Source organism: Podarcis bocagei (assembly GCF_964188305.1).
Source record: "Podarcis bocagei genome assembly, chromosome: 15".
In the NCBI taxonomy this organism is placed as follows: domain Eukaryota; kingdom Metazoa; phylum Chordata; class Lepidosauria; order Squamata; family Lacertidae; genus Podarcis; species Podarcis bocagei.
The window spans coordinates 41,351,971-41,379,668 of record NC_138141.1 but is presented as its reverse complement, the minus strand read 5'-3'; the positions used below and the strand labels follow the sequence as shown (position 1 = coordinate 41,379,668).

Genomic DNA, 27,698 nt, shown 5'->3' with positions numbered 1-27,698 from the left:
GTTATCATGCCTCTTAAACCGGAAGGCCAGGAATTGCCAGACCTTACCCAGTCACAATTAAGTCCAGTGCCTCCTAGTGACTAAGCTGTAGAATGGCACCATCCACGCACACACTTTTGCTCAGCCCTAAGTTTGTTTGTATTGGTTGGAAGGAAGAAATGCTTCTGTAAGGCAAGGAGAGGGGAGTACACCTACATAGAACCCAACTCTGGATGCCGCACATCTCGTGGCCTGCAAATTCTCTGTGAAGTCAAGCTATGCTGAGCCACAGCTAACTCCCCGCAGAACAAAAGTGCTTAGAAAGCCATTATATGCAATAACTGTTAAATGATGAGACACTGTTTACTCAGATCGTCAGATAAATTCTCACTCGCAGGAGGTTGGCCTGGGTGTCCCGAGAGTCATCTGGTTTTTATTTGCAACGTAAAATGTAATTAGCAGCAGTAAGACAAGCAGAAGAATCCAATAAAAGGGGGCTTTGCTCTTAACAGGTCCAAGAGTGACCATTTCTTCCCATATATGTTAATGAAGAAAAGTACTATTATTTTTTCATATACTCCTCCACCTGTGTGCAAAGGAGAGAGGACAACAATTTTCAAAAATGGTAACATGACCTCTTTTGACTTGAGGTCAAATCCTGGTAAGAGAATCCTGGTAAGAATAAAATCTCAGCAAATCTCAGGAGCCCTGGCTAAGACACCAACTCTGATGTCATTTTTGTTCCAAAGCAAAAACTAAGAAAGCCTCCCCATCCATTGGTGGAGACATAGCAGTTGATTTTTTTAGTGGCGGCCCCAAAATCCACATAGGAACATTGGAAGCTGACTTATGCAGAATCAGACTCCTGGTCCACGAAGGTCTGTATTGCTTACACTGACTGGCAGCAGCTATCTTGGATTTCAGACGGGGGCACATTCCCAGTCCTACCGGGAGATGTGCGGAATTGAAGCTGGGACATCTGTATGCAAGAGAGATGCTCTGCTGCTGAGGTGAGGCCCTTCCCTGGACACCTCTGTGCTACTTGCTCCAGAGCTCTCTGACCCCTGTGAAGAAAGGTTACAACATTTGGAGCCGCCAACTTGGATGGTTTCAAAAGAACACTAGATGAATGCATGGAGGACTGAACTATTGGTGGCTATTAGGTGTGATGGCTGTGTTCCCCCTCCATTGCTGGAGGCAATATGCCTCTGAATAGCAGTTGCTGGAAATCATAAGTGGGGAGAGTACAGTTGTGGTCAGGTCCTGCTCATGGGTTTCCCACTGGGGCATCTGTGAGACCAGGATGCTGGGCTAGAAGGGGTTTGGGCCTGATCCAGCAGGGCTGTTATAGTCAGTGCTGGCAGTGGACAGACGGTCCCTTCATTCTGATTCAATCCAATTTCATCTCCTCTATGCTTTCCAATCTGTTCCCTTCCTCAAAGAGGGACGGCAAATCTAGAAATGGGATTCCACTCAGCTTTTATCGTCCATATCGATCCCTCTCCCGCCTTCTGGAGAGGGCCTTGCTCTTGCCTCAGGTTATGTGGGTGTGTTGTGTGTGCCAGCAAGAGAAGGGTTAAGGAAATGTTTATCACAAGGCTGGCTTCAGAGTTGAAAGTAATGTGATCAGTAATGAATTTTGTGTTACATTAGGTTGTATAAATGGACAGACAAGCGCAGACACCAAGTGGCCAGGAGTCAGGGCTAATTTAATGAGGCTAAAATAGAGACAGCACCAATTAGACGCCGGGCCAGCTCAGTGCTCCTGCAGGGACTGCAAATGAATAGGTACAAATCAAATTACTGACTAATAGAAGCAGTACAAGAGAGGGCAGTCAATGCTAAATGCATTAGGGTCTTGTGACCTCTCTGCTCTGAACAACAGAATCCCAAATTTGACTTTAAAAATAAAATAAAAGGGGGGTGGGGAGGGTGGAGGGAGAAAGAATAATAATAATCAAAGAAACTCTTGTTTGCTTAAAAACACACACGCCAAGAGCATTGGTTGCAAAATGCTGGAAAATATTTAAACGTCAGCCATTTTGCGTGAGCAAGGAGTGTTTTCCCTGGGGAGCGAAACATTTTTAAAGGCTCCATCAAAGTCGGGTGTCCCTTTCCACAATCGCTGGCTAGTTCTATAGAAAGGGTGTCTGGGATTCCGGGGCACAGGAAAGTGAATGCCACAAGTTGCACTCAAGGATGTACAGGGCTTGGCTACCGCAAATGCTTGGAAAATAGGAAGCATTGATTCCCATGAATGTTGCAGAAGCAGACAGCGATGGGCTGGAAGTCGCCCAGCGCAGGAGAATGGGCTGCACCAGAAAGCAGCTGTGCAGGAGCAAGAGAAGGAAGGATATTATGCAGCCCAACACCTTACTGGGTTTCTTTTTTAAGATGGCTTCAGTGGATGTGATTTGAGGTGTACCTTCCCTTAACTATGGAAGGAAAGTGGCAGAGATGGGGGAGAAATCTGGTTAGTTTACATTTGCACATGAATCCATGTTATTCCTGAAAAAAATGTACAAACCGAACGTGGCTATTCCGTGCCCAGGAGTTAGGTGGACAAGCCAGGTTTGCTGTCTGGGGACATGGGTGGATTCCAACCTGTCACCAAGGACCCAACTGGCTTCTGTAACAATGCATGTTCATTGAGCAAGATGGACCGGGGCCTGACAGTATAAGACATCCTGATTCCAGAGTGGTCAGTTTAAATTTCTGTATTTCAGTATTTTAGTATAGACACACTTTTTTTAAGCAAAACAGATATTTAAATATGTATGTTATCCTAAAGCACACATTTCAAAATGTATTTTATCTGAGCACCTGCATTTTCAAATGCATTTTGGTGCACTTTTTGAGCTGAGACCTGTAGCCCAAAATCTTGCGAAGTGCAAGATCAGAAGGAGAAGTTTGCACCAACAGGTGCAGATTGGGTAGGTTTGCTTCAAGATGCAGAGCCAACGAAGCTTTCCTCCATCCCTGCCTCTTAATCTATAGTTGGATCAACTTCCCCTCTGGAAATATTTTTAGCGCCACTGTTGCAGTCTCCGGGCCAAGCTTAGAATGCAAGGTCCAGCTCCCTTGCTCAAAAGCGTCTGCATGTTTAACCTTCAACGGAAGTTTGGGAGAGGAAATGGCTCATTGAGCTGCCTACATTGGGAGCAAGCCGCTGTTCCTCCCCCACCAAGGAGGCTTAAAAATGGCCCGTCGCCAAGATTCCAGAGATTTGGAAGTCATTCCAGAGCAACAACAAAAACCAAAAAAATGTAAAAATATTCAGTTGTTGGCAATGGTACTGCAGCGAGGAGTGACCGGTTTCCTTTCGGAAAGCTTACAGGGAGTCGTATTAAATACACGCTTCCTCACCTCGGCGCTGCAAAGGGACAAATAAAATGCGAAGCCAGTTTTTTTTTACTGTCTTGTATAAAAAAAGCTCTCTAATGGACTTTGCAGGATGAAAATAGTTTAGAGCTGGATGGTGGCAGGTACATGCATTCCTGCACTTCCAAGACGTAAAATCAGACATGGGGACGTGATGGAATGGGAGGGAGATGAAACAAGGGGCTAAGGCAACCTCCAAACGAATGCCAAAAGCCCATTCGGAGGAATAAGATGCTGACAGAGCGAAGCCAAAGTTAAAGACGTTCAAAATACAGGCATCCGGATGCTGTAATTCCCAAGCTGTATGCCAGAGCACATGAGTTTGCCACAAGACATGCGTCTGTAGAGTAAGAACAGCCTCTTGTAATCCATCTTAGAGAGGGTGCCTGCTGCCTCTCTGGAGTTCATGCTCTCCCTGGATCAATCATTCCCCCTGTCAAGATGGCCCCCTGCATGATCCACTGCTCTGGCTCTGCACGCTTCCCATCCTGCTCTGCTGGGGGCAGGCAGTTCCAAAAGAAAAGGGAGATGCAGAGCAGAATCGTCTGCCCATTGCGTCTCTGCACAAAGTCATGGCTCCAACCAAATCAGGGACATCCGGACCTTGGAAATGCATAAATCAAACGCTGCCAGAACTAAGCCGCAGATGTGCCACTGGAAACAAAGCCGTAACATGGAGCAGGAAACCATTTTGGCAAACAAAAAGGACTTTGCCTGGCACTGCAACAACATCAAAGTCAGTGCCAGGTAAGATCCTCTTGGAAGGGCATTTTGCCCTTAATGGGGAGGATGGCTGCAAAGAATCAGCAGAATCTCTAAAACTGGCAGAGGGGAGCAGTCCCAGCTCCAGGACGCCCTCTATGAGCCCCCATCCCTGGGCGAGTCTTCACATCGCCACCACTGTCTTTGATGAGGACGCGGGTGGTGCTGTGGTCTAAACCACTGAGCCTCTTGGGCTTGCCGATCGGAAGGTCAGCGGTTCGAATCCCCGTGATGGAGTGAGCTCCCATTGCCCTGTCCTAGCTCCTCCCAACCTAGCAGTTCGAAAGCACGCCAGTGCAAGTAGATAAATAGGTACTGCTGTGGCAGGAAGGTAAATGGCGTTTCCATGTGCTCTGGTTTCTGTCACGGTGTTCTGTTGCGCCAGAAGCGGTTTAGTCCTGCTGGCCACATGAGCCGGAAAGCTGTCTGTGGACAAAGCCGGTTCCCTCGGCCTGAAAGTGAGATGAGGGCCGCAACCCCAGAGTCACCTTTGACTGGACTTAACCGTCCAGGGGTCCTTTACCTTTACCTCTTTGATGCCACCTGCTTGCTTGCCCAGTGGAGAGCCAGGGAGTAAGTAGACGGTGGCATCTCCTCCTCCTCCTTTGCCCCACCACTGTTGTCTGGGCCAGAGTAAGAGGCAGGAGAACAACCAAGCAGGTGGCAATGGGGAGGAGCAGCTGGTCCCCTGTGGGCGTTTGAGCCCCTGGCAGATGCCTGATCACACCAACCCTTGATGCCAACCCTGTGGAGAGGGAAGCTGAGAGAAGGGGCAGACAAATCCTTCTATTTTCATCCCCTTTGAGTTTCTCACATGCTCAATCCTATGTCCCATTTCCATGTTAATCAACAACAACAAAAAATTCCCAGAAAAAAATCTGCATGAAAATTCACATTTAAGATAACTAGCCTTATCTGATTGTCTCTGAAAATGTGCATTTCATTTTAATATCAAAACGTGCATTGAAATGAACATTTTGACATGTCTGCTGAGGAAAGAAATGCGTCAGAACACCCAAGTTCCAATTCTTGCTCTATCCCTAGCTGAAAAAATCCACATTTGTAGAATGTAGGCATTCTAGACAGCTCAATACAAAAGTATCTGTGTTTGGACTGGGTTTTCATTTCCATCTTGGAGCTGAAAAATAAACGCCACTGTCTGTGCATACTTCTATTGGGGCTGTATCTCTTGGACGACAGTTTATGAAGGACGGACTTGGATTTAGATAGACACAAAGCTGTCCAGATCGTTAGATTATGGGGCCAAAAGGCCATTTCCCTGAGAACAGCCAAACTGTACGACCGGCTCTATTGCTGAAGCCACACTGAAAATAGATTCCTCTTTTCTCTCCTTTTTCTGCTATTCTGATCAGGTTCCTTTTCCGCTTGCTGTCTGATAGCTATTTCTGTCAAGTCAGAGAAAGCTTCAAGTGGAAAAGACCCTTTTGGTCATCGAGGTAAATGTCCCCAGCCAGCTCTTCCTGCACGCCTTTAAGCAATTTTTAGCAGATGGTTCCAAGCTGATTTTTTATGCTGACTAGTGTAACTATCTCTTACAGAAACCTTTGAAAAACACCCCCCACCCTATCTTTCCAAGTATAGGAAAACCTTTATTTAATTTTTAAATTGAAAGGCAGGTCTGTTCAACCAAGCAAAATCTTTTTTGCTTGATTCATCGCCAGTCTTTTAACTGTTTAATTCACCAATGACCCACTTCAACGTAAAAACCTTTGCCAAAGGCCCATCTAGTCTAGCATCCTTTGATCACAGGGACCAGCCAGCTGCCCGTGGGAATCCTGCAAGCAGGACCTGAGTGCAACAGCATTTGCGATTCCCAGCAGCTGCCATTCAGAGGCATACTGCCTCCAACAGTGCAGGGGGGGCAGAGCAACGACGGACCAAAGGGCCTGCTGATGACTACAAGAATAGAAGAAGAAGAGCCTGATGGATCAAGTCAGGGGTATGAAGTCCAGCATCCTGGTCTCACAGTGGCTAGCCACATGCTAGAGGCTTTCTGTTAACACACATCCTCTCCTGTAGACACAGGGGAGAACACACATACTTCAGAGGAGGGCTGGGGAGCCTGTGGCCCTCCAGATGTTGTTGGACTCCAGCTTCCATCAGCCCCAACACAGCATGGTCAATGGCCAGGGATGATGGGAGTTGCAGTCCACCAACATCCTCTATTAAAGCAAATTCCCTGCTCTGCAGTTTCTACGGAGGGACAAAACCCATCTTCGTTTTTACGTGCTGACAGAGAAGACAAGCCAGCCAAATAGAAAACCAGGGTGGGTTCTGTGTGGTATGTAATGTTCATCCTGGTGCAGGAGGAATCGGTATTATTTAATCACACTCCTCTTTTAGTTGTTGCTCCTTTCCTTTGGGAAGAGAAGACTCCCTGGAAAAGACCCTGATGTTGGGAAAGATGGAGGGCACAAGGAGAAGGGGACGGCAGAGGACGAGATGGTTGGACAGTGTTCTCGAAGCTTCGAACATGAGTTTGACCAAACTGCGGGAGGCAGTGGAAGACAGGAGTGCCTGGCGTGCTCTAGTCCAGGGGGTCACGAAGAGTCGGACACGACTAAACGACTCAACAACAACAACAACCTTTCCTTTAGAGGAGACAACACTGGAAGCATAAGAGCGCCTTGGGAGTCGGGGAGGCACAGAAGCAAGCAAGTAGGCAAGGTGTCTTGGCTGTGAAGCAACATCAACACCCTGCTACCCTAAACCAGCTTCTCCTGAGATAACTCTCTGTCACTCTCTGAGAAGTGTTAAAATTGAGCCACCATAGCCATGCCGTTAGAGGGCTGTGATCCATGGTACAGTCCAAGGTGGCTTTAGGCAAAGAGCAACCTAATTGTCCATTAGTAGCTACTGTCTCCCGCCCATCGCCAACTGACCACCAAGGCTCTGTTTTGCTCACACAGCAGCACGCCTCTCTCGCCGAGTTAAAAACAGCACATTCCAGGAGTTAAAACACTTATTCCAGACAATATAAGAAAACCAGTTGTGGGGAGAAATTTATGGCGCTGCTCGACAGAGACTTCACTGCTGGTATCATTTAGTCCAGCTGACTGGGTGGAAAAGCATTAGAGAAAGTGAAGACTAAGCAAAAAGTAATAATAATGTTTTTAAATAAAAGAGAGACAAATGGCTGTTTCAGCCAAACGCTTTCAACAACAGAGTAAATATTAGGGGGGTGGGAGTGGGTGAGGAGAACGGGGATGGGTTTCAAAAGCAGCCAGCAATATTCTGTCTGAGATATAGCAGAAAGGGGCAGCCATTCATCTTGACCTCTGCTTGCTCTTCAGTTTATAGCTTGGCAAGGTTTTAATGAGAAATTCAAGCAGCTGTTTTGGTCCACAGGAGCACTGTTCAGGGGTGGCCCAGAGGGCCTGAGCCCCAGGGCTTCTGCACCCCGATCCCCCGCACCCCAACAGTCTGGTTCAGTGCAAGACAGCTTGCTATGGACCTCCTTCATTGATAACACTGTGTGCTAGTCTTTGTGAAATCATCCCTTTGGAGCCCCAGGCCCCAAACTCAGCAAAAGGCTGAGGAGCACAGTTGCACCAGAGCTAACATGTGGTGCTTTGGGGACTGCTTCAAACTTCCTTGAACAAGGAGGGCTAGAAGCTTCGCTTCTCTAGAACAACAAACAGCAAGATTCATCCGTTTTTGTTTTCTATACTATATTATATATTCCACCACTGTTTGGCACAGATACAGTGGTACCTTGGGTTAAGAACTTAATTCGTTCTGGAGGTCCGTTCTTAACCTGAAACTGTTCTTAACCTGAGGTACCACTTTAGCTAATGGGGCCTCCCGCTGCTGCTGTGCCGCTACTGCACAATTTCTGTTCTCATCCTGAAGCAAAGTTCTTAACCCAAGGTACTATTTCTGGGTTAGCAGAGTCTGTAACCTGTACTGTACCTGGAACACACTCTCTGACCTGATCATTTTTCTTTCTCTGAGGCACAAGCAAGAGGGTACACAACGCAACCTTTCTCCCTTCTGAAAAACTCCCGTCGGGCCCTGTTCTAATGCTGGCGTTGATATTGAGTTGTTACTCACAGTCCAAACGGGATCTTTCTTGGGGGGAAAGAGGGAATTTGCTTAACACCAATATCAGCCGCCAAAAGCGCCTGCAATTTGCAAGCATTCCAGCCTCCCGACGGCCTCTTGAGCCGAAGCCTAATCCCTGGGAGTGCCATTCCATTTATGTTAATGGGCCCTTTAATTTATCACAATAATGGACTGTGATGAAGATGGATTAATTTGGATTATGGGAGCCAGCACTCTGTCGAAGGCAGATAATTATACACCCAGAACCTCATCTGCACATTTGCTGTTGATCAGCGCAGATGCCACGCGAGCGGAAGCGAGGCACGTTCCCGTGGGGCACAGAATGGGGTGCAGTGTGTGGAGACTGGACGTTTTTAAGGTGGGTTGTCGCAAGCCCCAAATCTGCAAATGTCCCAAGACACAAACATTTGTTTTCATGTTGCCATGACAAACACAAACCCCAGAGGGAGGTGGGCTTCCATCATGCAATCGGGAGGGTTCAGAGGCCCCAAAGAGTTTGAAGTCCGAAGGGAAGGGAGAGTCCATTTGGGTGGGGTGAGGGGGACCACCAGCAATTTTCTCAAAGGAATTATGGGAGTGGGGCTATCCAGAGGCGCTTTTGGAAATGTTAGCAATATTGGGAATGTAATGGCTCGCAATGAAGGGACCTGTTGGCTTCTGCATCATCTTTCTGCAACTTGGGTGTCCTCCAGATTGCTATCAGATCCCAACTCCCATCAGACCTACCTCTACTGTCAGAGGCAGGGCCAGTTGCTGGGGATTGCAAATGGGGACATCGGCTGTTGCTGCGCTCAGTTTCCTGTTGGGGCATCTGGTTGGCCACTGGATGCTGGACTAGCTGAGCCATTGGCCTGATCCAGTAGGACTCTAATGCTACCAGCCCCAGCCAACAAGATCAAGGGTCAGAGATGATGGATGCTGCAGCCCAGCTACACCTGGACGGCCACAGGCTGCCTTTCCCCTCTCTAACCTGGAGTCATTTCAGGCCAGAGTGTGCTGGGGGAAGTGACAGGCAGCTGGGATGGGCACAGTCAAGCTAGGATGTTTGAAGCAGATCTGACACCTCCCTCGGTCCGGAGAACCACATGGCCCAAGAGGCCTGTTATATAGTTTCAAGACCTTCTATCCTCCCTCTGTTAGAAAGGTACAATTCTGACACTGCCAGGGCCCCATCTGCACTACACTTCTAAAGTGGGATCATAACCAGTTTAAGCAGTTATGGCTTCACCCCCAAAGAATTCTAGGAGCTGTAGTCTGTTAAGGGTGCTGAGAGTTGTTAGGAGACTTATCCTTCCCTCTCCGAGCTTACAATTTCCGGAGACGTTTAACAATCAACACCTCTTCCTAGGGAACTCTGGAAATTGCAGTTTTGCAAGGGGAACTGGGACCTCCTCACAACTCTCGGGCACCCTTAACAGTTCCTGGGATTCTTTGAGGTAAGTCTTGATTGTTTAAAGTGGTGTGATACTGCTTTAAATGTATAGTGCAGATGGGTTTTGTGTGTTAGATTTGTCAACCTCCCCCACCCTCTGCAAATGTTCCAGCTATATCTAAGTGCTACCCAAATATGTTAAGGATCTGCTTGGGGGTGGGGTTGTCCTCGAGGGAGCAAGGCAATGGGGGTGGATGAACATTATAAGTTAGTTAAAGAAAATCACCATTGGGTGAGAGACGTATGTGATCTCTGATCACATCTCTTCTTTGTACCTGTTCCAGATCCCACTATGTCCCGACCGGGCGACTCAGACATGGCGTCAGCCAGCCGTTCCCGGAGGCCTTCGTCGGTTTGTTCCATGGAAGACATGTGGCGGAGGCCAAAGCTCTCGGGCCAGCTCCCGCAGACTTCCAGCAGGGTCATGCTCCGATCAAAGGCACCTTCAGGAGAAACGACGGGGTGAAAGTTAGTTTATACATCATTTCCCCCCATTTCGCTTACAGCAGCTTCACTTCAGGAGAGCATCAGACGTCAAAAAGAAAACCCAAGGTGAGAAAATATAAAACAATACAGTATTATGTATATTACATTTCACAGCAGTATTATGTAACAAAAGATCAGAGGGAAAAGAATCACACTATGGGTTGTATTCAATGTTAGCCCTGCTCAGAGCAGACCCACTTAAATTAATGGATCTAAGTTTTCTGTGCCCATTAATTTCAATGGGTCGACCCCCGAGTAAAACTTACACTGGATACAGTCCAGATAAATTAATGAGCACAACTAACTTTTGTCCATTAGTTTTAATTGGCCTTATACGATTCCAAGGTTAGATACTGGTAAGGCACAAACGGATTAAGACATATTGACCAAAAGCTTTCTGGGAGAACCAAGACTTGGCCACGTGCCTAACAACTACAACCCTGATATATGTCTACTCAGAAGTAAGTCCTATTGAATTCAGTGAGGCTTAATCCTAGATAAGTAGACACAAAATTGCAGCCTGAAATAATATAGTATTGGGGCTGGCAGACCCAGTGAAGTTGGTGCCACTTCCAATAAGACCTTGTTCAATAAGGCCTGGTCTTCATTGGGCAACAGCACCTGGATCAGGGCCTCAAGATGTGAATTACTGGAGACCAACTGGCATTTAATTTTAAAAATCATATCCAAGTTCATATCCAGAAGGCAATATCTTCTTTTCACAAGGAACAGGATGGATATTTTATTTTTTTAAGCACATAGAAAATGTTAACATCCGGCACGCACAGGGCATGACCAGCCCATGCATCACCCAGGCACTACACATTCTTTTAAAACAGAACTCCCAAATTCTTTGTACAACAAGCAAACAGACCGATCATCAGCATCCAGGGCCTGATCCAGGTTTGAGGGGGTCATCGGCAAGGAATGCAGCCATCTATATCAGTGTGCCAATGCAGCCGCCATTTTAAATTTCCCACCATGCCCCAGAGTGCTTGATGATGTAGCTTCACTCTGGAGCATTCAATGGTGCCCTTCACTGGGGAACACACTGCCATTTTGATTTTCTACTATGCCCTGGAATAATGATTTATCAGGCATTCCAGGGAATTGTGGGAAATTTCAAATGGTTGGCAGCTCCAGACCCAGCTGCATGCCACAGGGAGGGCTGGCATCAGCGGTGACCCTCTTGAGGGGACTGGGCATCAGCAGCGGCATGGAAATATTGGGTGCTGACACCATTCCTACCAGCATCCACTGGCTCCAAACGAACAAGTGAAAGGAACCTGAGAGATAAACGGGCACACGCAGCAAAGACGATGGAGCGAAACCCTCTACGCTCTCCAGAAAGCCAACTGAAAAATAATTCCCTTAACTTGCAGTTGTTTCCTAATTCAAAAATAGGACATGACGTTTGACTAAATGCAAAGATTAGATTGTGGACCCCCAGATCACTTCAAAGTACAAATTAAAATTATTCGAGTCTATTATATAGCAGCTCCGCCGCGAAGGCTTACTTTAAATCATTCCCCCGCTTGGAATGAGATTACTGTCTGGGGGCTTTGACGCGCGATCTGCATGCCATTTCACTCAACAATTAGGTAACTGAATATGGAGCGTTTAGCGGGCCTGGCTTTTGCCAGCCTGCAGAGGTCGGGTGTGGGTGGGTGGGGGGCGCGGAGGGAAGGAGGGAAATGCCAGCGTTTCTCTCGAAGTTGAAAGTGCACAAAACACCATCCCCTGGTTATCAGGCTTCTGGTGCTTCCCTTTGATCAGCCGTCAGAAACTATCTGCACTCCTGCGGCAACTGGGCAGCTTCACAGCTCACTCCCGGCCTCTGACAGGTAGTAATAGAAAGGGCGAGAGACCAGGCCCTGCGGCAGGCGTCCCTTCCTCTGATAACGTCCAAAGTACTGGGTGATAACCGGTGGTAAACACTCAGGCCGGCCAGCTAATCCGTGCATCAGCAAAGAGGAGAGATAATATGAAAAGCTAATGGCTTGGAGAAAATAAATAAATACGAAGGCTGAGGGGGCGGGTGAGAGTGTCTGGCGTTTTAAGGCCCGCGAGGGGAACCCCAAATCTAGTCAAATCACTTGCCATTTTGATGTCACTTCCTGGAACTTATATGCTTCCATCACTGTTTACATGGGCTTTTCGCTCTGCAAAATCCTTTTCGATTGGGCTTCATGCCACAGCTCAGGGGGAGAGAATAATGCTTTGGGTACAGGAGGTGCCAGGCTGAACCCCTGGCACTTCCCATTAAAAGGATCGGGTATCCAAAGGGTGGGGAAGAGCTCCGCTCTGTGACCTCTCCCTCGGCCAGAGGGAACAGTTCTTAGGGAGAGGGACAAGCAGTCTGGCCTGATATAAGGCAGCTTCCTGAGTTCATCTGTGATGTACAGTCCATTGGCGGCTGGTGCCCGTTGGGATTGGTGGGTTGGATGGCAAGGAGGCCAATGGTAGGCAGAGGCACAGCCAAAGAAAGGCGGAGCCAACTCCCCCCTGTTGAGTTGTGCAAGAGACCAAGGAGGAGGAAGGTCACAGCCAGGGCATTTCCATGGGCCAGTTGCAAGTAAGGCAGGAAGCTGGGTCACTGAGGTTGCTGGGGCAGTGCCTCATTTGCCCCAGTGGAACAGCCTCCACTGGTGGAGCTGGGGTGGCGCAGTGGGTGATGTGTCCAAATAGGATCTAGATTCAAACCCATACTCAGCCGCAAAGTTCACTGGGTGATCTTGGGCCAATTGTTCTCCCCACCACAAATGTTGGCTGTTTATTGAGCATTCATTTTCACTGGTTACAGCAGGGGTCAGCAACCTTTTTCAGCCGTGGGCCAGTCCACTGTCCCTCAGAGCATGTGGTTGGCCGGACTATATTTTGAAAAAAATAATAATGAATGAATTCCTATGCTCCATAAATAACCCAGAGATGCATTTTAAATAAAAGCAAACATTCAACTCATGTCAAAACACCAGGCAGGCTCCTCAAATAACCCAGAGACGCAATTTAAATAAAAAGACACATTCTACTCATGTGAAAACATACTAATTCCCAGACCATCTGTGGGCCGGATTGAGAAGGTGATTGGGCCACATCCGGCCCCCGGGCCTTGGGTTGCCTAACCCTGGGTTACAGCATGTTCTGCCTCACTTCCCAGTACACCTTCCTGTCACTTTCCATATTGCAGAAAGTTCGCTGTTATTTTTTGGGGGGGGCAGGGAGTGGGTTGTTTCCCCCCAATAAATGTACCAAATCCAATTTAATTGTGCAACTTGAATTTGCCGCTGTGTGGATTTGCAGCTGGATCTGGAAGCACCCCTAGTCTTTGCCTTCTTTCCTGTGTCAGCACTTTGGGGGACCTGAAGAATGTTCTCAAGTGCCTCATCAGTTGCCTTCTCCTCCAGGCTCCCAAAGATTCCACCTCACCCTCCCCTTCTTCGGTAGACAAGGACGGGAGATCAAGACTTTTTATCACATTTCAGAAAGTGGGAAACCCAAACACCCTGGTCCTCCTTTTAAGCAGGCCTATGAATAACAGTGGCAATCGCTTTTGATGCTCTGCCAAGGCGGCTGTGCAGGCACCCAAATAAATAAATAAAAACTTCAGAGGGAGGGAGGGAGAGAGAGTCTGACTCTAGTTCCATAGATGCTTGAGTGAGAGCCGAGGAGACAAGAGTAGCGCTGCCTCCCCAATCAAGCCCCGAGACCTGCCAAGAGCTCTTAACGGGCAACTTGTGAGGTGTGAGCATTAATGTAGAATGCTGCTTTCAGGGATTAACGGTGCCAAAAACCTCTGCTCGGGACGCTCCCTTTTGATCTTCTCCTCCCTTTTCACCCCGCGATGGCATTCCACCTACGTGTCTGGTAGTAAATCTCACGCCAACACCATTAAGCTAGGATCGCACGTGGGCCAATAATCCCCATTTGCCAGGGACTGCCCTCGTTTTCTGATACAAGTCCTGGGTAGATACAAGTTTGGGGTTGTAGCCAGCTAAACTCTACTTGGACTAAAGCCTAAGTTGGTCTTGCCCGTGAATTTCAATTTGTTGACTTGGAGCCTGACTCGCATGGGATATAATCATTTGTTTTTTAGGGAAAGAACTGGGGGATGCCATCAAAAAAATGTTCTACAGTACAGTGGTGCCCCGCAAGACGAATGCCTCGCAAGACGAAAAACTCGCTAGACGAAAGGGTTTTTCGGTTTTGCGTTGCTTCGCTAGACGAATTTCCCTATGGGCTTGCTTTGCAAGACGAAAACGTCTTGCGCTTTTTTTTTAAAGCCGCTTGAAGGGGCGCAGTTGTGACAGACCGTGCTTCGCAAGACGAAAAACATCGCAAGACGAAAAGACTCGCGGAACGAATTCTTTTCGTCTTGCAAGGCACCACTGTATTAGTATTCTCAGCCTTCTTCCATATCCTCTTTCTGATGCACCTTGGCTCTACTGCACAGGCACAAAAATGAGTAAGCATGAACACTAATGACCACTTTTTCATTACAATGGTACCTCGGGTTAAGAACTTAATTTGTTCCGGAGGTCCGTTCTTAACCTGAAACTGTTCTTAACCTGAAGCATCACTTTAGCTAATGGGGCCTCCTGCTGCCACTGTGCCACCGGAGCACAATTTCTGTTCTCATCTTGAAGCAAAGTTCTTAACCCGAGGTATTATTTCTGGGTTAGCGGAGTCTGTAACGTGAAGCGTCTGTAACCGGAGGTACCACTGTACTTAAGCCTAAACTGTATTTCACTGACATAGGAAAGAGTCCATCAGTGGAGGCTGCTCTGTTAGGGCAAATGGGGCACTGCCCCACCAATCTCTATCTGGCCTCATCCAGCTCCCGCCTGCCTGCCTATCTACTTACAACCAGCCCAAGGAGTGGTGCAGCCTCTCAGCTTCTTTTTCTCCTCCGTCTCAGTGTTGTCCTCATAGAACTTAGCAGGGAGGAGGATGGTGACAAAACCATAATCTGTTGGCTTCACCTTTCATTGGTTCCACCTACCGTCGGGCATCAGACACCAATGGGCATCAGACACCACTGGCATCTACTCGAGGGCTGAGGGGCCCCTCATGCGAGGAGACAGTAGCAAACTATTTAGCCAGGACATAACTGTATATGTAACCCCCCCACCTCCCCCTTGCTTACTGGTTTCACTGGACTCCGACAACCTTTTGCCTTGGCACTCCCTGGCGTTGGAATTGCGTTATGGATTAAGGTGATCAGCTTCTCCCGGTCTCCAGACAGCCATTAATCCCTACCTGGTTTAATCTTTCATCATTCCTGACACCGAGTTACCAAGCCCAGCGAGGAGCGACACATGCCGTGTGAAGCTGACGGCAGAACTCTGAGCATCCTCTCATCAGGGCTGTGCACAGACTGTCACCTCTAAATTCGGCATCAACAGTAACCCAAGTGCCGCAATGCCTACAACACTGGCTTCATCTTGCATAGCTTAGTCTGCTACTCTTGCTGTTCTGCATAGTTTATTCTGGTTTCATTCGTCAGCCGGGATGGGGAGGGGGATAAAGTGCTTTGCAGTGGGCACTAGACTGGGGCTTCTGGGTCATGGGAAATCCTACTCAGCGACCCCCCCTCCCAATCTTCTCATAGCTTTTGAGTCTTTGGGCATCATCCACACCAGAGTGAAGCCTTCTTTGTCAGCCACAAGCCTAGAAACATAGAGTTCCCTTTCCTTTTTTAAAATGGAGCTGAGATCTTCAGGCCTGCATTTACTCTGAGGAAAGAAGGCTTCTGAAACTTCACCAGGCATTGTCCACATGCATTAAAACCACGTGTTCGAAACTGTTTGCCAATTGGGGGCCACATTCCCATCTGAGCAGCATTCTGGGAGCCACATGCCAGTGGTGGGTGGGGCCAGAGGCAAAAGTGGGCGGAGCAGTTAGCACAAATTATATGCTTTGCGTAGTAGGCTAGTTTCTACACCCATACTCTCACACACCCTTCTTTGAAGCATGTTCAGAGTTTAAGGACACATTCTACCCACCCATAAACACCCGAGAAAGGTATAAGGCAGGGGGTAAGCTTGGGGAGGGAATGTGACCTGGGGAAGAGTTCAAAGGGTTGGAGAGGGGACTGAAGAGCCACATTTGGTCCCTGGGCCTGGGACCGTCTCTTGAAGCCACAAGGACTAGAAACTTGGGTTGTTGTTGTTGTTTCAAAAAATGGAAACGGGGATCCTAGTTTATTGCGAGGAGAGAAAATATAGAGAGGAAAGAAGCATGTAGCTGTCACCAGAAAGCATCACCGGCTTGCTTTCCATCACCTCTCTGCACCTAGAGCAGAGATGTGAGCATACTGATGGCATGGCAGCCTTCTCCCTGAGAACAAGGCCCAGGGCCAAAGGAGCAGTTTGCCCTGCACTGAGCCAGCTTCCTTCTCTCCATTGCATGGCTCATATCCTTCCAGAAGGCCAGCCATGTCAGTCTGCTTCGGCGAAAAATAACAAAGGGTCTTGCAGCACCTTTTAAAGACTAACAGACTCGCGAGGGCCTACATAGTTTCTTTCTAATTTATCTAGAATATGTGACAACCCTCAGGAACAATTCACCCCTTTGTATGTTTTTAATAAATCAAGGCTTAAAGTGCAAAAGATAAGCTTTGGAAAACAGTGGCAGAAATATCTACCGCAGGAGTTAAGTCTATATAACTGTCAGCTTTTTTCATTCCCTGGCTAGGGTGCTCACTTTGCGGGATTGCTTGGAGCCGAGCTATAAATAGCAAGATGCTCGCTGGTCCTGTATGCCAACAGAGTGCTAATTGCTGTGTAACACTGTGACAGAGCAAGCAGAGGGAAGGGTAGGGCGTCATCTTTGAGATGTCCATAGTCGTTGGCTAAGACTGTGGATGAGTAGGGAACATAGCAAGATGCCTTACACCAGCTCAGACCACAAGGAACACAAAGGCAGAGGAAGTTGCCTTGTACTGAGTCAGACGACTGCTCCATCTAGCTACGAATTGTCTAACACTGACTGACAAGTGGCTCTCTGGAGTTTCAGAAAGGGGGTAATACCAGCCTCTGAATGCAAGTTGCTGGGGATCACAGGTGGGGAGAGCTGCTCTTGCCATAGCTGTCAACTTTCAGATTTGAAAATAAGGGATCAGCAGCCTCGAAAATAAGGGATCAGCAGCCTCACCTGTTCCGAGGACAGCCTATGGGATATCTAACAATCCGGGATAGCAGCGGGAAGCAGCAGGAAATGGTGCTGGAATAAGGGAATTTCCCGCAAAAAAAGGGAAGGCTCTTGCACTCAGATCCTGCTCGCATGGACGTTGGGTTGGACACGGTTGACATGGGGATGTTGGATTCAATGGGCCACTGGCCTGATCCAGCTGCTGGTCTCTTCCTTTGTGGCCACTTGGGCATCACCAAAGAAAGGGGCAAAAGAGGACAGAGACTCACTAGGAAGCTTGCACATGCTAATTTGTATGTATAGATGCAAGTTTAGAAATAACGACTATGATCGAAAGGCAATTCCTCTCAGGATTATGCGGAAAGCTGTGAGTCGGTGGCCTGTGTGTGCCTGCTCAACCCAGGTGCTCACTGCAGATGGGTAACTTTAACACACACACACACAGAGGGAGGGAGAGAGACTGCTCTGTATTTTATATTGGACCATCCTCTATAAAGAAGGGCACATGGATTTCAAAATGACTGGTTTTGTTCAGATGCATTGGGGTGGGTGGGTTAATTTAATAGATACATTCAGTGTTTTTTTTCTAAAAAAAATGTTTAGGAGAACTCTCATTTTCGGGGGAAATAAATATAGTAAATGGACAAAATGTTTAAGGGTATGCGCACCCCTGCGTACCCCCCAGAAAAAAGCACTGGATACATTGAAACCCATCCAACAATTCCAACTCCTTTACAGGAGTGGGGGCTCCAGAATGAATGAAGAAAGTATTAGATACAAAAAGGGGGGGGGAACCTGTCAGGGAACTGCCATCAGAGCATCAGGTGGTGGAGGGACTCAGGCAGGATGAAAGAGACTCAACTGCTGAAGCAGGGACCAGCAGGGGGAGGAGTGGGTCTCTGAGGGAATGCGAGCAGGAGGGAGGGCTCAGGGAGGCTTCCAGCGAGGACAGTGGGGAGGTATCGGAGTCTCCCATAGGGAGACCCATACCTCGCAGGAAACTGTCACGCCGTGAGTCCAGGAGACGCGTTTCCGTTAAGGAACTTCTTTGTTGGAAACGCTTCCGCAGACAGCCACTGTCGGACTCTACTAGTGACTAGAGCAGACATGTCTGAGGAGCTCCGTCACACACGGAGGTTTGTGGGGGCGCACAAACTCTGAGGGAGCACGTTTTCACGCACAAGCAGCTAATCAAACCCTCACAGCAGTCCGACAGTCTTTGTACGCTGCCTGTGCAAGAGAAGGCATCATGAGCGAACCAACCGGAACCGGAGGAGCAGGGGCTGGAGCTGGTCCAAGCTTGGAAGATAGATACCGAGCGTTGGAGGTTCAACTGGCCCTGCAGACGGCGAGGCTGGAGGAGAGAAGGGCTCAGGATGCAGACAAGAAGGGGAGAGCCACTCAATTCCCCAGAAAGGTACCAGGATTGGTGCAGAAATTTGGGGGGGACCCCAAGGACTACCATGCTTTTAGGACAGAGATGCAATATGCCCTTAATGTGCAGTTCGATGAGTTCCCTGATGAGGAATCGCGAGTTGCTTTTGTAATTGGGCATCTTGAGAAAGGGGCTAGAGACTGGGTGCGACCCCTAATGGCAACGCACAATGACATACTAAAGGACACAATGAAGTTCTTTCGTGCAATGGATATCATGTTTTCCAGCGATATTGAGGAAGGGGTGGTGCGCAGACAGCTAATGGCTTGTAAGCAGGGGAGTCGATCTGTCCGTGAATATTGGACTGAGTTTACCATGCTGATTCACAGACTGAGTTGGGATTTATCGGCGGCACCCGTTCAAATGCTATTTGAAGAAGGTCTTTCTTCGGGGGTGAAAGACGAGCTGGCACGGAGCCCCAGGGCGGAGTCTATGGATCAGCTGACCAAATCTGCGCTGACCATAGGAGCGCGGCAGGAGGCAAGAGCCTTGGAGAGGCGGGAAGGGAGAGGGGAACGTTGGAAGGAGTTCCGCATTCCAGACATTCCTGAGCCAGCTTTCCCGCCGGCAGAGCCGATGGAAATCGGAACAGCGCGCGCGCGCGCATTTTCAAAAACCAGCGAGGGAGCTAAGAAGGAGGGAAGGGGCCCCCGGAAATGCTATCTCTGCCAACAGCCAGGCCACTTTGCCAGAGTCTGCCCCCAGAGGAAGGAATGGCAAGGGATGGTGGGAGCTGTTGAGGGGGGAGAAGAAGGGGGAGCGGAGCAGGTAAAAGCCAACGCCTGGTTGCCACAATTGGGGCACTGCAGCCAGGCCAAAGAGCAGTGAAAGTGCCCGTGCCAGAAGCTCCTCGACCTGCTCTAGTGATTGAAGTGTCGCTAGAGCTGCAGAATGGGCACCCCCTAAAAATAAAGGCGCTATTGGACTCAGGCAGCTCCTGCAATTTTATGAGCAAGGAGTTTGCTGCTGAACACCAGATACAGACCATCCCTTTAAGCAACCCCCTGCAGGTGACCACGATTGATGGCAGGGAGTTGTTGGGAGGAGGAGTCCGCTTGCAGACTGTCCCAATGATAATGAGGGTGGCAAGGCACACAGAACTGATAGCGTTTAATGTGGCCACCCTGGGAGGCGCTCCCATTATTTTGGGAATGAGCTGGCTAGCTCTACATGATCCGCTGGTTGGCTGGCATCAAAGAGTGGTGTCCTTTGGTTCAGCACATTGCCTAGAACACTGCAAAGGGGAGAAGGGTTCAGTAGGGGCCCAAGCCACCCTAGCAGGGACTGAAGTAATGGGGAAGGTGAAGGTACCACCACAGTATGCAGATCTCAGCGACGTGTTCAGCGAGAAGGAAGCTGACCAACTACCACCTCATAGACCCTTTGATTGTCAGATCAATTTACTCCCTGGAGCACAGCTTCCCGTGGGCAAGTTGTATGCCATGTCAGACAGGGAAATGCAGGAGTTGCGAGGGTTCATTGACAAGAACCTGAAGAGAGGCTTCATCAGAGAGTCCAAAGCAGCAGGGGGGAGCCCAGTGTTCTTTGTGGACAAAAAAAATGCGGACAAGCCGAGACTTGTATGTGATTTTAGGCGGCTGAATGCAGTGACTGAACCGGTGGCGTTCCCTATGCCCAGAATTGATGATATTTTGACCATGGTGAGGAAGGGAAAGATTTTCACAAAGCTGGATCTAAGGGGGGCGTACAACCTGATACGCATAAGGAAAGGGGATGAATGGAAAACCACCATGTTTACCCCTTTGGGGGCGTTTGAATACCTCGTTATGCCATTTGGATTACAAGCAGGCTCCGCGTGTTTTCAATCTTTTATGAACCACGTGCTGGGCCCTTTGCTCTACAAGAATTGCGTTGCCTTTCTAGATGATGTGTTGGTGTATTCTGAGAATGAGGAGCAACATGTGAGAGACGTCAGAGAAGTGTTGAGCAGACTGCAAGCCAACAGGCTGTGGGTCAAACTGGAGAAGTGTCGGTTCCATACCAAGGAGGTGGAATTCCTGGGGTACCGCCTGTCAGACAAGGGATTGGCCATGGATCCCGGCAAGGTACAGGCAGTGCTGGAATGGAAAACACCCAAAACCAAGAAGGATGTGCAGAGGTTCCTAGGGTTTGGAAACTTTTATCGTAAGTTCATCCGCAACTTCGCCCATCTGACGGCGCCCATCACTGACTGTCTCAGCAGTAAGAAGAAGTTTGTATGGACGGCGGAGGCGGGGCGAGCGTTTGAGGAACTGAAAAGGGCCTTCGCCTCTGAAGAACAACTTCTGCATGTGGATTTACGAAAGAAGCTAAGGGTTGAAACAGACGCATCTGACAGAGCCATAGGGGCGGTGCTTCTTCTGCAGCCGGGGAAGGAGGAGTCGGAGTGGCGTCCGTGTGCCTTCTTCTCGCGGAAGCTGAACAAATCCGAGAGGAACTACACGGTGTACGACCGAGAACTGCTTGCTATTCATGAGGCGTTCCGGAGATGGAGGCATCTGCTAGTTGGTGCACAACATAAAGTGCAAGTGTGCACGGACCATAAAAATCTAGAGTACTGGAGAACGGCGCGAGTGCTCAACCAAAGGCAGTTGAGATGGGCCCAAGAGTTCTCCAAATTTAACTTTGAGATTTGTTATGTGCCAGGCCCAGAGAATGTTAGGGCGGACGCTCTCTCACGCAAGCCTGAATATTTGGAGGGGGAGGGAGCACCCGAAGAAACCCATATCATTCCAGAGGACCGCTGGGTGTGTGGGGCGACTTTGGTGGGGCAAAGGGAATTGGTAGAGGGTACGGTGCAGGATGCATACGCCCAGGGGAAACTCAGGGATCTCAGAGGGGAGGAAGACAAACCCGGTGGTTTTGAGGAGAGAAATGGGGCATTGTATTATAAGGGAGCGTTATATATACCTGAAGGGGAATTGAGGGAGAAAGTACTCAAGCAGCTGCACGATAGCCCCACAGCAGGGCACTTTGGGCAACACAAAACCATGTGGCTGGTTACCAGGGAATTTTGGTGGCCCAAGGTCAGGGAAGATGTGCGGGAGTATGTGAGAGGGTGTGAACAATGCCAAAGAGCCAAGGGGGAGAGGCAGGCGCCGGCTGGTTTATTAGAACCACTGCCCACACCTGAGAGACCGTGGGAAGCAGTGGCAATAGATTTCATGACTGATCTGCCAAGGTCTAGAGGGAAAACAGCCATCATGGTTGTAGTAGACCTGTTAACTAAAATGGCCCACTTCATAGCCTGCTCACATGCGGTTACAGCAGAAGAAACCGCCAAATTGTTTGTAGAGAATGTGTTTAGGTTGCATGGCGCCCCCTTGAGGGTGGTTTCAGACCGAGGGAAACAATTTACTTCCAGGTTCTGGAGGAAGCTCATGAGCTTACTGCATGTAGAGGTTAATTTCTCGACGGCCCGTCATCCTGAAACCAACGGGCAGGCGGAAAGAGCAAATGGGGTTCTCCAACAATATTTGAGGTGTTATGTTAATGACAGAGAGAATGATTGGGTGGAGAAGCTGGCGTTGGCAGAATTTGCCTACAACAATGCAGAGAACGTATCCACGGGGATGAGCCCCTTTTTGGCTAATCACGGGTGCCATCCCAGAGCCTTCCCAGGGGGGGAGGGGGAGAACTGGAGCGTTCCAGCTGCAGAACAGTTCGTGGAAGAAATGGAAGCGATCCATCGCCAGCTCCAACTCAACTTAAACAGGGCTAAGGAGGAATATAAGAGGCAAGCAGACAAAAACAGAAGGGAAGGTGAAAGCATCAGGGTGGGGGACCAGGTGTGGCTGTCAACCCAAGGGTTGCCATTCAAAGGAGGTTGTAAGAAATTAAGACCCAAAAGGCTGGGTCCGTTTGAAGTCATACAGCAGGTCAATCCAGTGGCTTTCAGGCTCCGGTTACCGAACCACATGAAGCTGCACCCAGTTTTTCACAGGTCGTTGCTGTCACCGTATAGAGGAGACAGTGAGGGGAGGGTCACTAGGGGACCAGCAATGGAGGAGAAGGAACACAGCTACCATGTAGCGGAGATCCTCGATTCCAGGTGGAAGGGAGATCAAGTAGAGTATTTGGTAATGTGGGAGGGGGAACCGGAGTCGGAAAACACCTGGGTTAGGGCAGAGGATGTCAATGACGAGGTTTTAATAGAGACTTTTCATCAGAGGTTCCCACGTAAACCTCAGCCTGTAGCGAGGTTCCGAAGGGAATACTTTGCCACCACCGACGAGGAAGAGGAGTTGGAGGGGTTCCCAGATTCTGAAGAGGAGGAGGATTCAGCTGGCCAGGACGACGATCGATGGAGAGAATTGTTCGAGACGTCAGAAGATGAGGAAGATTCGTTTCGGGGTTTTAGCCCTTCACCTCCCAGGGGGGAGGAATTGGGAGGGGGTGAGGGGGGCCCTGGAGGGGAGGTGGATGTCAGGGAACTGCCATCAGAGCATCAGGTGGTGGAGGGACTCAGGCAGGATGAAAGAGACTCAACTGCTGAAGCAGGGACCAGCAGGGGGAGGAGTGGGTCTCTGAGGGAATGCGAGCAGGAGGGAGGGCTCAGGGAGGCTTCCAGCGAGGACAGTGGGGAGGTATCGGAGTCTCCCATAGGGAGACCCATACCTCGCAGGAAACTGTCACGCCGTGAGTCCAGGAGACGCGTTTCCGTTAAGGAACTTCTTTGTTGGAAACGCTTCCGCAGACAGCCACTGTCGGACTCTACTAGTGACTAGAGCAGACATGTCTGAGGAGCTCCGTCACACACGGAGGTTTGTGGGGGCGCACAAACTCTGAGGGAGCACGTTTTCACGCACAAGCAGCTAATCAAACCCTCACAGAACCCAACCCACACTCTTGCTCAGACATCTGCAAACTTCCCCCTTTACAACCACTGCCTGCTCTGTGTTAATGGCTCTCTTGATTGCCTAATTTATTTGTAGCTTTCAAACGGGAAAATACTTGTCATTTTTCTTTCCTCTGTTCTGGAAATCCTCCCTTTTTTGTACTTTTTTTTTTTTTTTTTACAAAATAGTTTCCTGAGATGTGATATGAATAAGCAACTCTCCCTCCTCCTCCTCCCCCACCCCTCCGACGTTTCCTTAATCCCGGCCGATCTTTTGAAGTATGAAACCCGCAGTCGACGCGGACGATGTTTTCATTAATCAAAGTAGATGTTTCCAAAGCCATCAGCTTTATCACGACTGGGTTTCATATGTGAAACCCAATATACACACAGATCTGCACAGCTTGTCCTTTTGGATTATTCCTGACCTTTTATTCTCCTTTCTGGAGGATCTGCACTTCCTCAGCACGAGGCCCAGCCCACCTCACTGAAAGCCTCAGCCAAGGAGGCCCAGACAAAAAAGGCTGTTCTAGTCTGGGCAAAGGTAATAGAAGAGATACATAGATATAAAACAAAAGAATGTGCCATTGGTTGAAAAACTGCCTTTGTTTCAGCGGCTGCTCCCAGCTGTCGGTAGGATTGCCAGCTGCAGATTTCTAATATGGCCAAGGTGGTCATCTCTGGAAAGCTGGAGAAGAACCCAGAAGCCCAGGGTGGAGCCACAGCAGAATGAAGCCATGACATGTGGAGTCAGAGATGAGCCCAGCAGATTCTGATCTACTACCTTTTCAGATCCCAGCACCAGAGAGGCCTGGCCAGCTATGAGTTGGGCCTGGAGTTTTAGCATCATCATCTGGGAGAAGGAGGACCGACCGTTCAAGTGTGTGTATTTTCCAGGGACAGTCCCAGATTTACAGAAGCCATCCCTGTTTCTGACTTGATCCTGGAATGTCCCACTCTTCCTTAGGATGTCCCTATTTCCATCAGAGAAGTGTTGGAAGGTATGGAGTTATGGGACCCTTGAGCCAAGGAGATAAGTAACTAGACAATCTTTAGAAGACATCTGAACGGAAGTTTTTAAAATGTTTATGTTTTTAGATATGTTGGAAGCTGCCAAGTAGTAGCTCGGGCAACCCAGTCAAATGGACAGGGTATAAATAATAAAGTTATTATAATTATTATGGAATAGGATGTCCCTATTTTTATCAGAGAAATGTTGGAGGGTATGGGAGTATAATCTCAAGAATGAGGGTTGAGCTGCTCTATTCTTTTTATTTTATTAAAACCCCTATGCCCAGCAATCAGATCCATTTGCAAAATGGTGGCTTGAGGGTGGGTGGAGACAATTATCTACTGCACTCTTTGAGCCACACAGTGAGATACAAATCGACATAAGAGTGACTATAGACCAGGCAGCCTCCTACCATTGCTTTTCCCCCCACAGGTTTTTTTTTTTTTTAATTCACTACTAATATTTTTAACAAGGAATCTGAGAGATCAGTAACTGCCACCACACTGGCTGCAGAGAGAATTTCTTTTTCTAGCAATGTTGCTTTCTATCGTCAAACTTTGGAGAGCCAGAAGTGCTTGCTGGATTACTGCAAACCATAAGGAGGTTTACCCATGAATCCACATCTGTCTTGCCCAGATCTCCTGAAACACACTGGGAATTCTCCCGTGGCAGCTGATTTCGCATGAAGATCAGCAGTGGCCAGTAGGGACATGTGAATTCGTCAATTCTGGCTTCTCTCAGTTTCTCAGTGGTCCAAATTTACATTCAGTTCCCCACATTTCCATATAAGTTGGCAATCCCCCTCATCCCTGCAAAAAAGATCCTCATGAAAACTCACCAGTGTTTGCGTGTGAATTTTCCATATATACACATTTCTGTAGGCACTTTCCTCTACTAAAAACTGCTTGGAGGTTTTTTTGTTTTTGTTTTTGCAATCAAGTGGTATATTAATTTTATGAAATAAAACAAAGTATTTTTGCAAAGCAATTTTTCCTATTATAACACTTTTTTGGTATGTTGTTTTTACTAAGATACGCATTTTTTTATGCACACTCTACAACCAAATGTGCATTTTTGCACAGTTACTTGGCTGGATAACTGCATTGCAGAATCTGGAGACAGGTGAATTTCAAAGGATGGCAGAGCTTTGGTTCATGGATTGTTTTGGAAAGTACGAATTAGGTTTGTGAACTGAATCGAACTTCTTTCTCTCTCTGCTTCCCCTACTTTTTCTGCACCCGTTTCTCCATCTCTCTCTCTCTTTCCTCGAACCCTTTCCCCTTTCTCTTCTTCCCTACCTAGCAGGCTGCCAGAGCTCTGAACTGAGTGCATACAGAAGGCTTCCCTCCCTCGTCTTCCCTTCTCTCCATCCATTTCCGCTCACCACTCTTGCCCTCTTTTCCTCTCTCTGGGGTCCACTTTCACGAAGTGAAATGCAGCTGAAGGTTCCACACCCCTAACAAAGCAGATGAATCCTTAGCAGCCTTGGGGAAAGCCACTGTTTCTCAAGCTACTCTACCTCACAGGGTTGTCGCAATGCTAAAAACACCGCTCCCCGCCAGCAACCCAGAAGCAGGGTGGGATACAGATGTCACAAGCACAACCAATCTGTGTATGTAACTGAATAACTGTGATCTGAGCTGAAGCCTGAGCATTTGAGCCCTGGTTTTTATAACAAGTAATTTCTGACCTCACCGAAAAGTCTGGGACGCATAAGTTGTATCTTACCAACATCACACCACTAAGAATCAGGAAATGCTGATTTTTGTCAGAAGCAATTGAAAAAACACACAGCTTCGCTTCGCTTAAGAAAACAGCCGGGTTTATCGGGGACATTATCAACCCCTGTGGTGTGTTGCATGCGCACAGATGATTGTATACAAAAGGATGCATTATGCTTTTAGAAAGGAATCCGATTTACCCACAAGTAAAAGAGAAGCGGGGGGTGGGGTGGGGAGGCAATCCGGCATTTCATCCTTGATGTGGGGCTTGTGTTTGTTTGGAGCGACTAATGTTTTTGATTACACTCTGAGACCCACGGACGGGTTTGCATAGTTCTTGAGAGTAAGTGGGGGAGCCTTCAGCCAAGGAGTTTAACATTTCAGTTGCGCTTCTGTTGAGCTCATGAAACATCGGGGGTTCCCAGAAAAAACACACATGCCTGAACTGCAAAAAAGGAGCTTCACTTGCAGAAAGAAGATAACACGGGTAAATATGAGGTGCTACGATGCAGTCACATTGGGAGCTGGTCAACAGGAGGTAATATGACCTTCAGGAGAATCATGTGACTGAGCCAGGTGACCTATGGATGGCTAACATGGGCAGATTTTGCACACAGTCAGGGAGCAGGGATAGATACAGGTGGAAAATGATGACATTCCTGTGTCAAAATTGTTCCAGGCTATAGAGCAGGCCCCAGACTGACTGTAGGGCTTAGGCTAGCTTTGAGAGAGATGTAACCATCATAACTCTGCTGTCTTTGCCAGAATAAGGCAAAGAATAAGGCAAGGAAATCAGAAATCTCAGACAAGACTGGAAGGAAAATGAGGAACCTGCTGCACTGTTAGAATTGGAGACAAGACCCCAGTTCAGCATAGGAGCATGACCAGTGGTTTGATTTCAATACAAGAGAATCCCCATTCCTATTTTACTGCATGGTGAAGAAGAACATAAGAACAGCTTGGCTGCTGGATCAGGCCAAAGACCCATCCAGTCCGGCATCTTTTCTCACTGCGGCCGCCCAGGTGCCTGTGGGAAACCAGCAAGCAGGACCTTCCTGTGGTTCCCAGCAACTGGTATTTACTACCCCTGACTGTGGATGGTCATTGATAGTCCCCATCAATCTATTTCAGTGGTTTTCAATCTGCACCCAGAAAATGCTGGAGATTCATCCATGGAAAGGGTTCTAATGGTGGAATAAGCATGGAAGGACAGTTTGCCCAACACAACCCATATTCCCCGTGAAATGTACAGCTATTGAGAGGAAAGACATTGCATGTGTTCAACCCACAATGAGAGCACATGGGCCTGGGCTGTACCCCATATCTTTGCTTACAGGTTCAAGGAGTCCCTGGGAGATGAATTTTCCAGGGAATCTGATGTCACTGATGTCCATACCAAGGAATCAGGTCACCAGAAG

At 48.4% G+C, this 27,698-nt stretch overlaps 1 protein-coding gene across 7 annotated transcripts in view; it reads right to left on the bottom strand.

Annotated features, from left to right (window-relative positions):
• Positions 1 to 27,698, bottom strand: part of BCAS3 (BCAS3 microtubule associated cell migration factor) — a 470,437-nt gene that overhangs the window by 15,035 nt on the left and 427,704 nt on the right. For 5 of the 7 annotated variants that reach the window (XM_081172929.1, XM_081172926.1, XM_081172924.1 and 2 more), the window contains one exon: positions 9,916 to 10,083. The exons of 1 other annotated variant lie outside the window; for it this stretch is intronic. In XM_081172929.1, the coding sequence (XP_081029055.1) occupies positions 9,916 to 10,083 (168 nt within the window). Of the gene's footprint in view, positions 1 to 9,866; positions 10,084 to 27,698 lie in introns of all 7 variants that reach the window. One more of the 7 variants, XM_081172927.1, reaches the window with a different exon arrangement.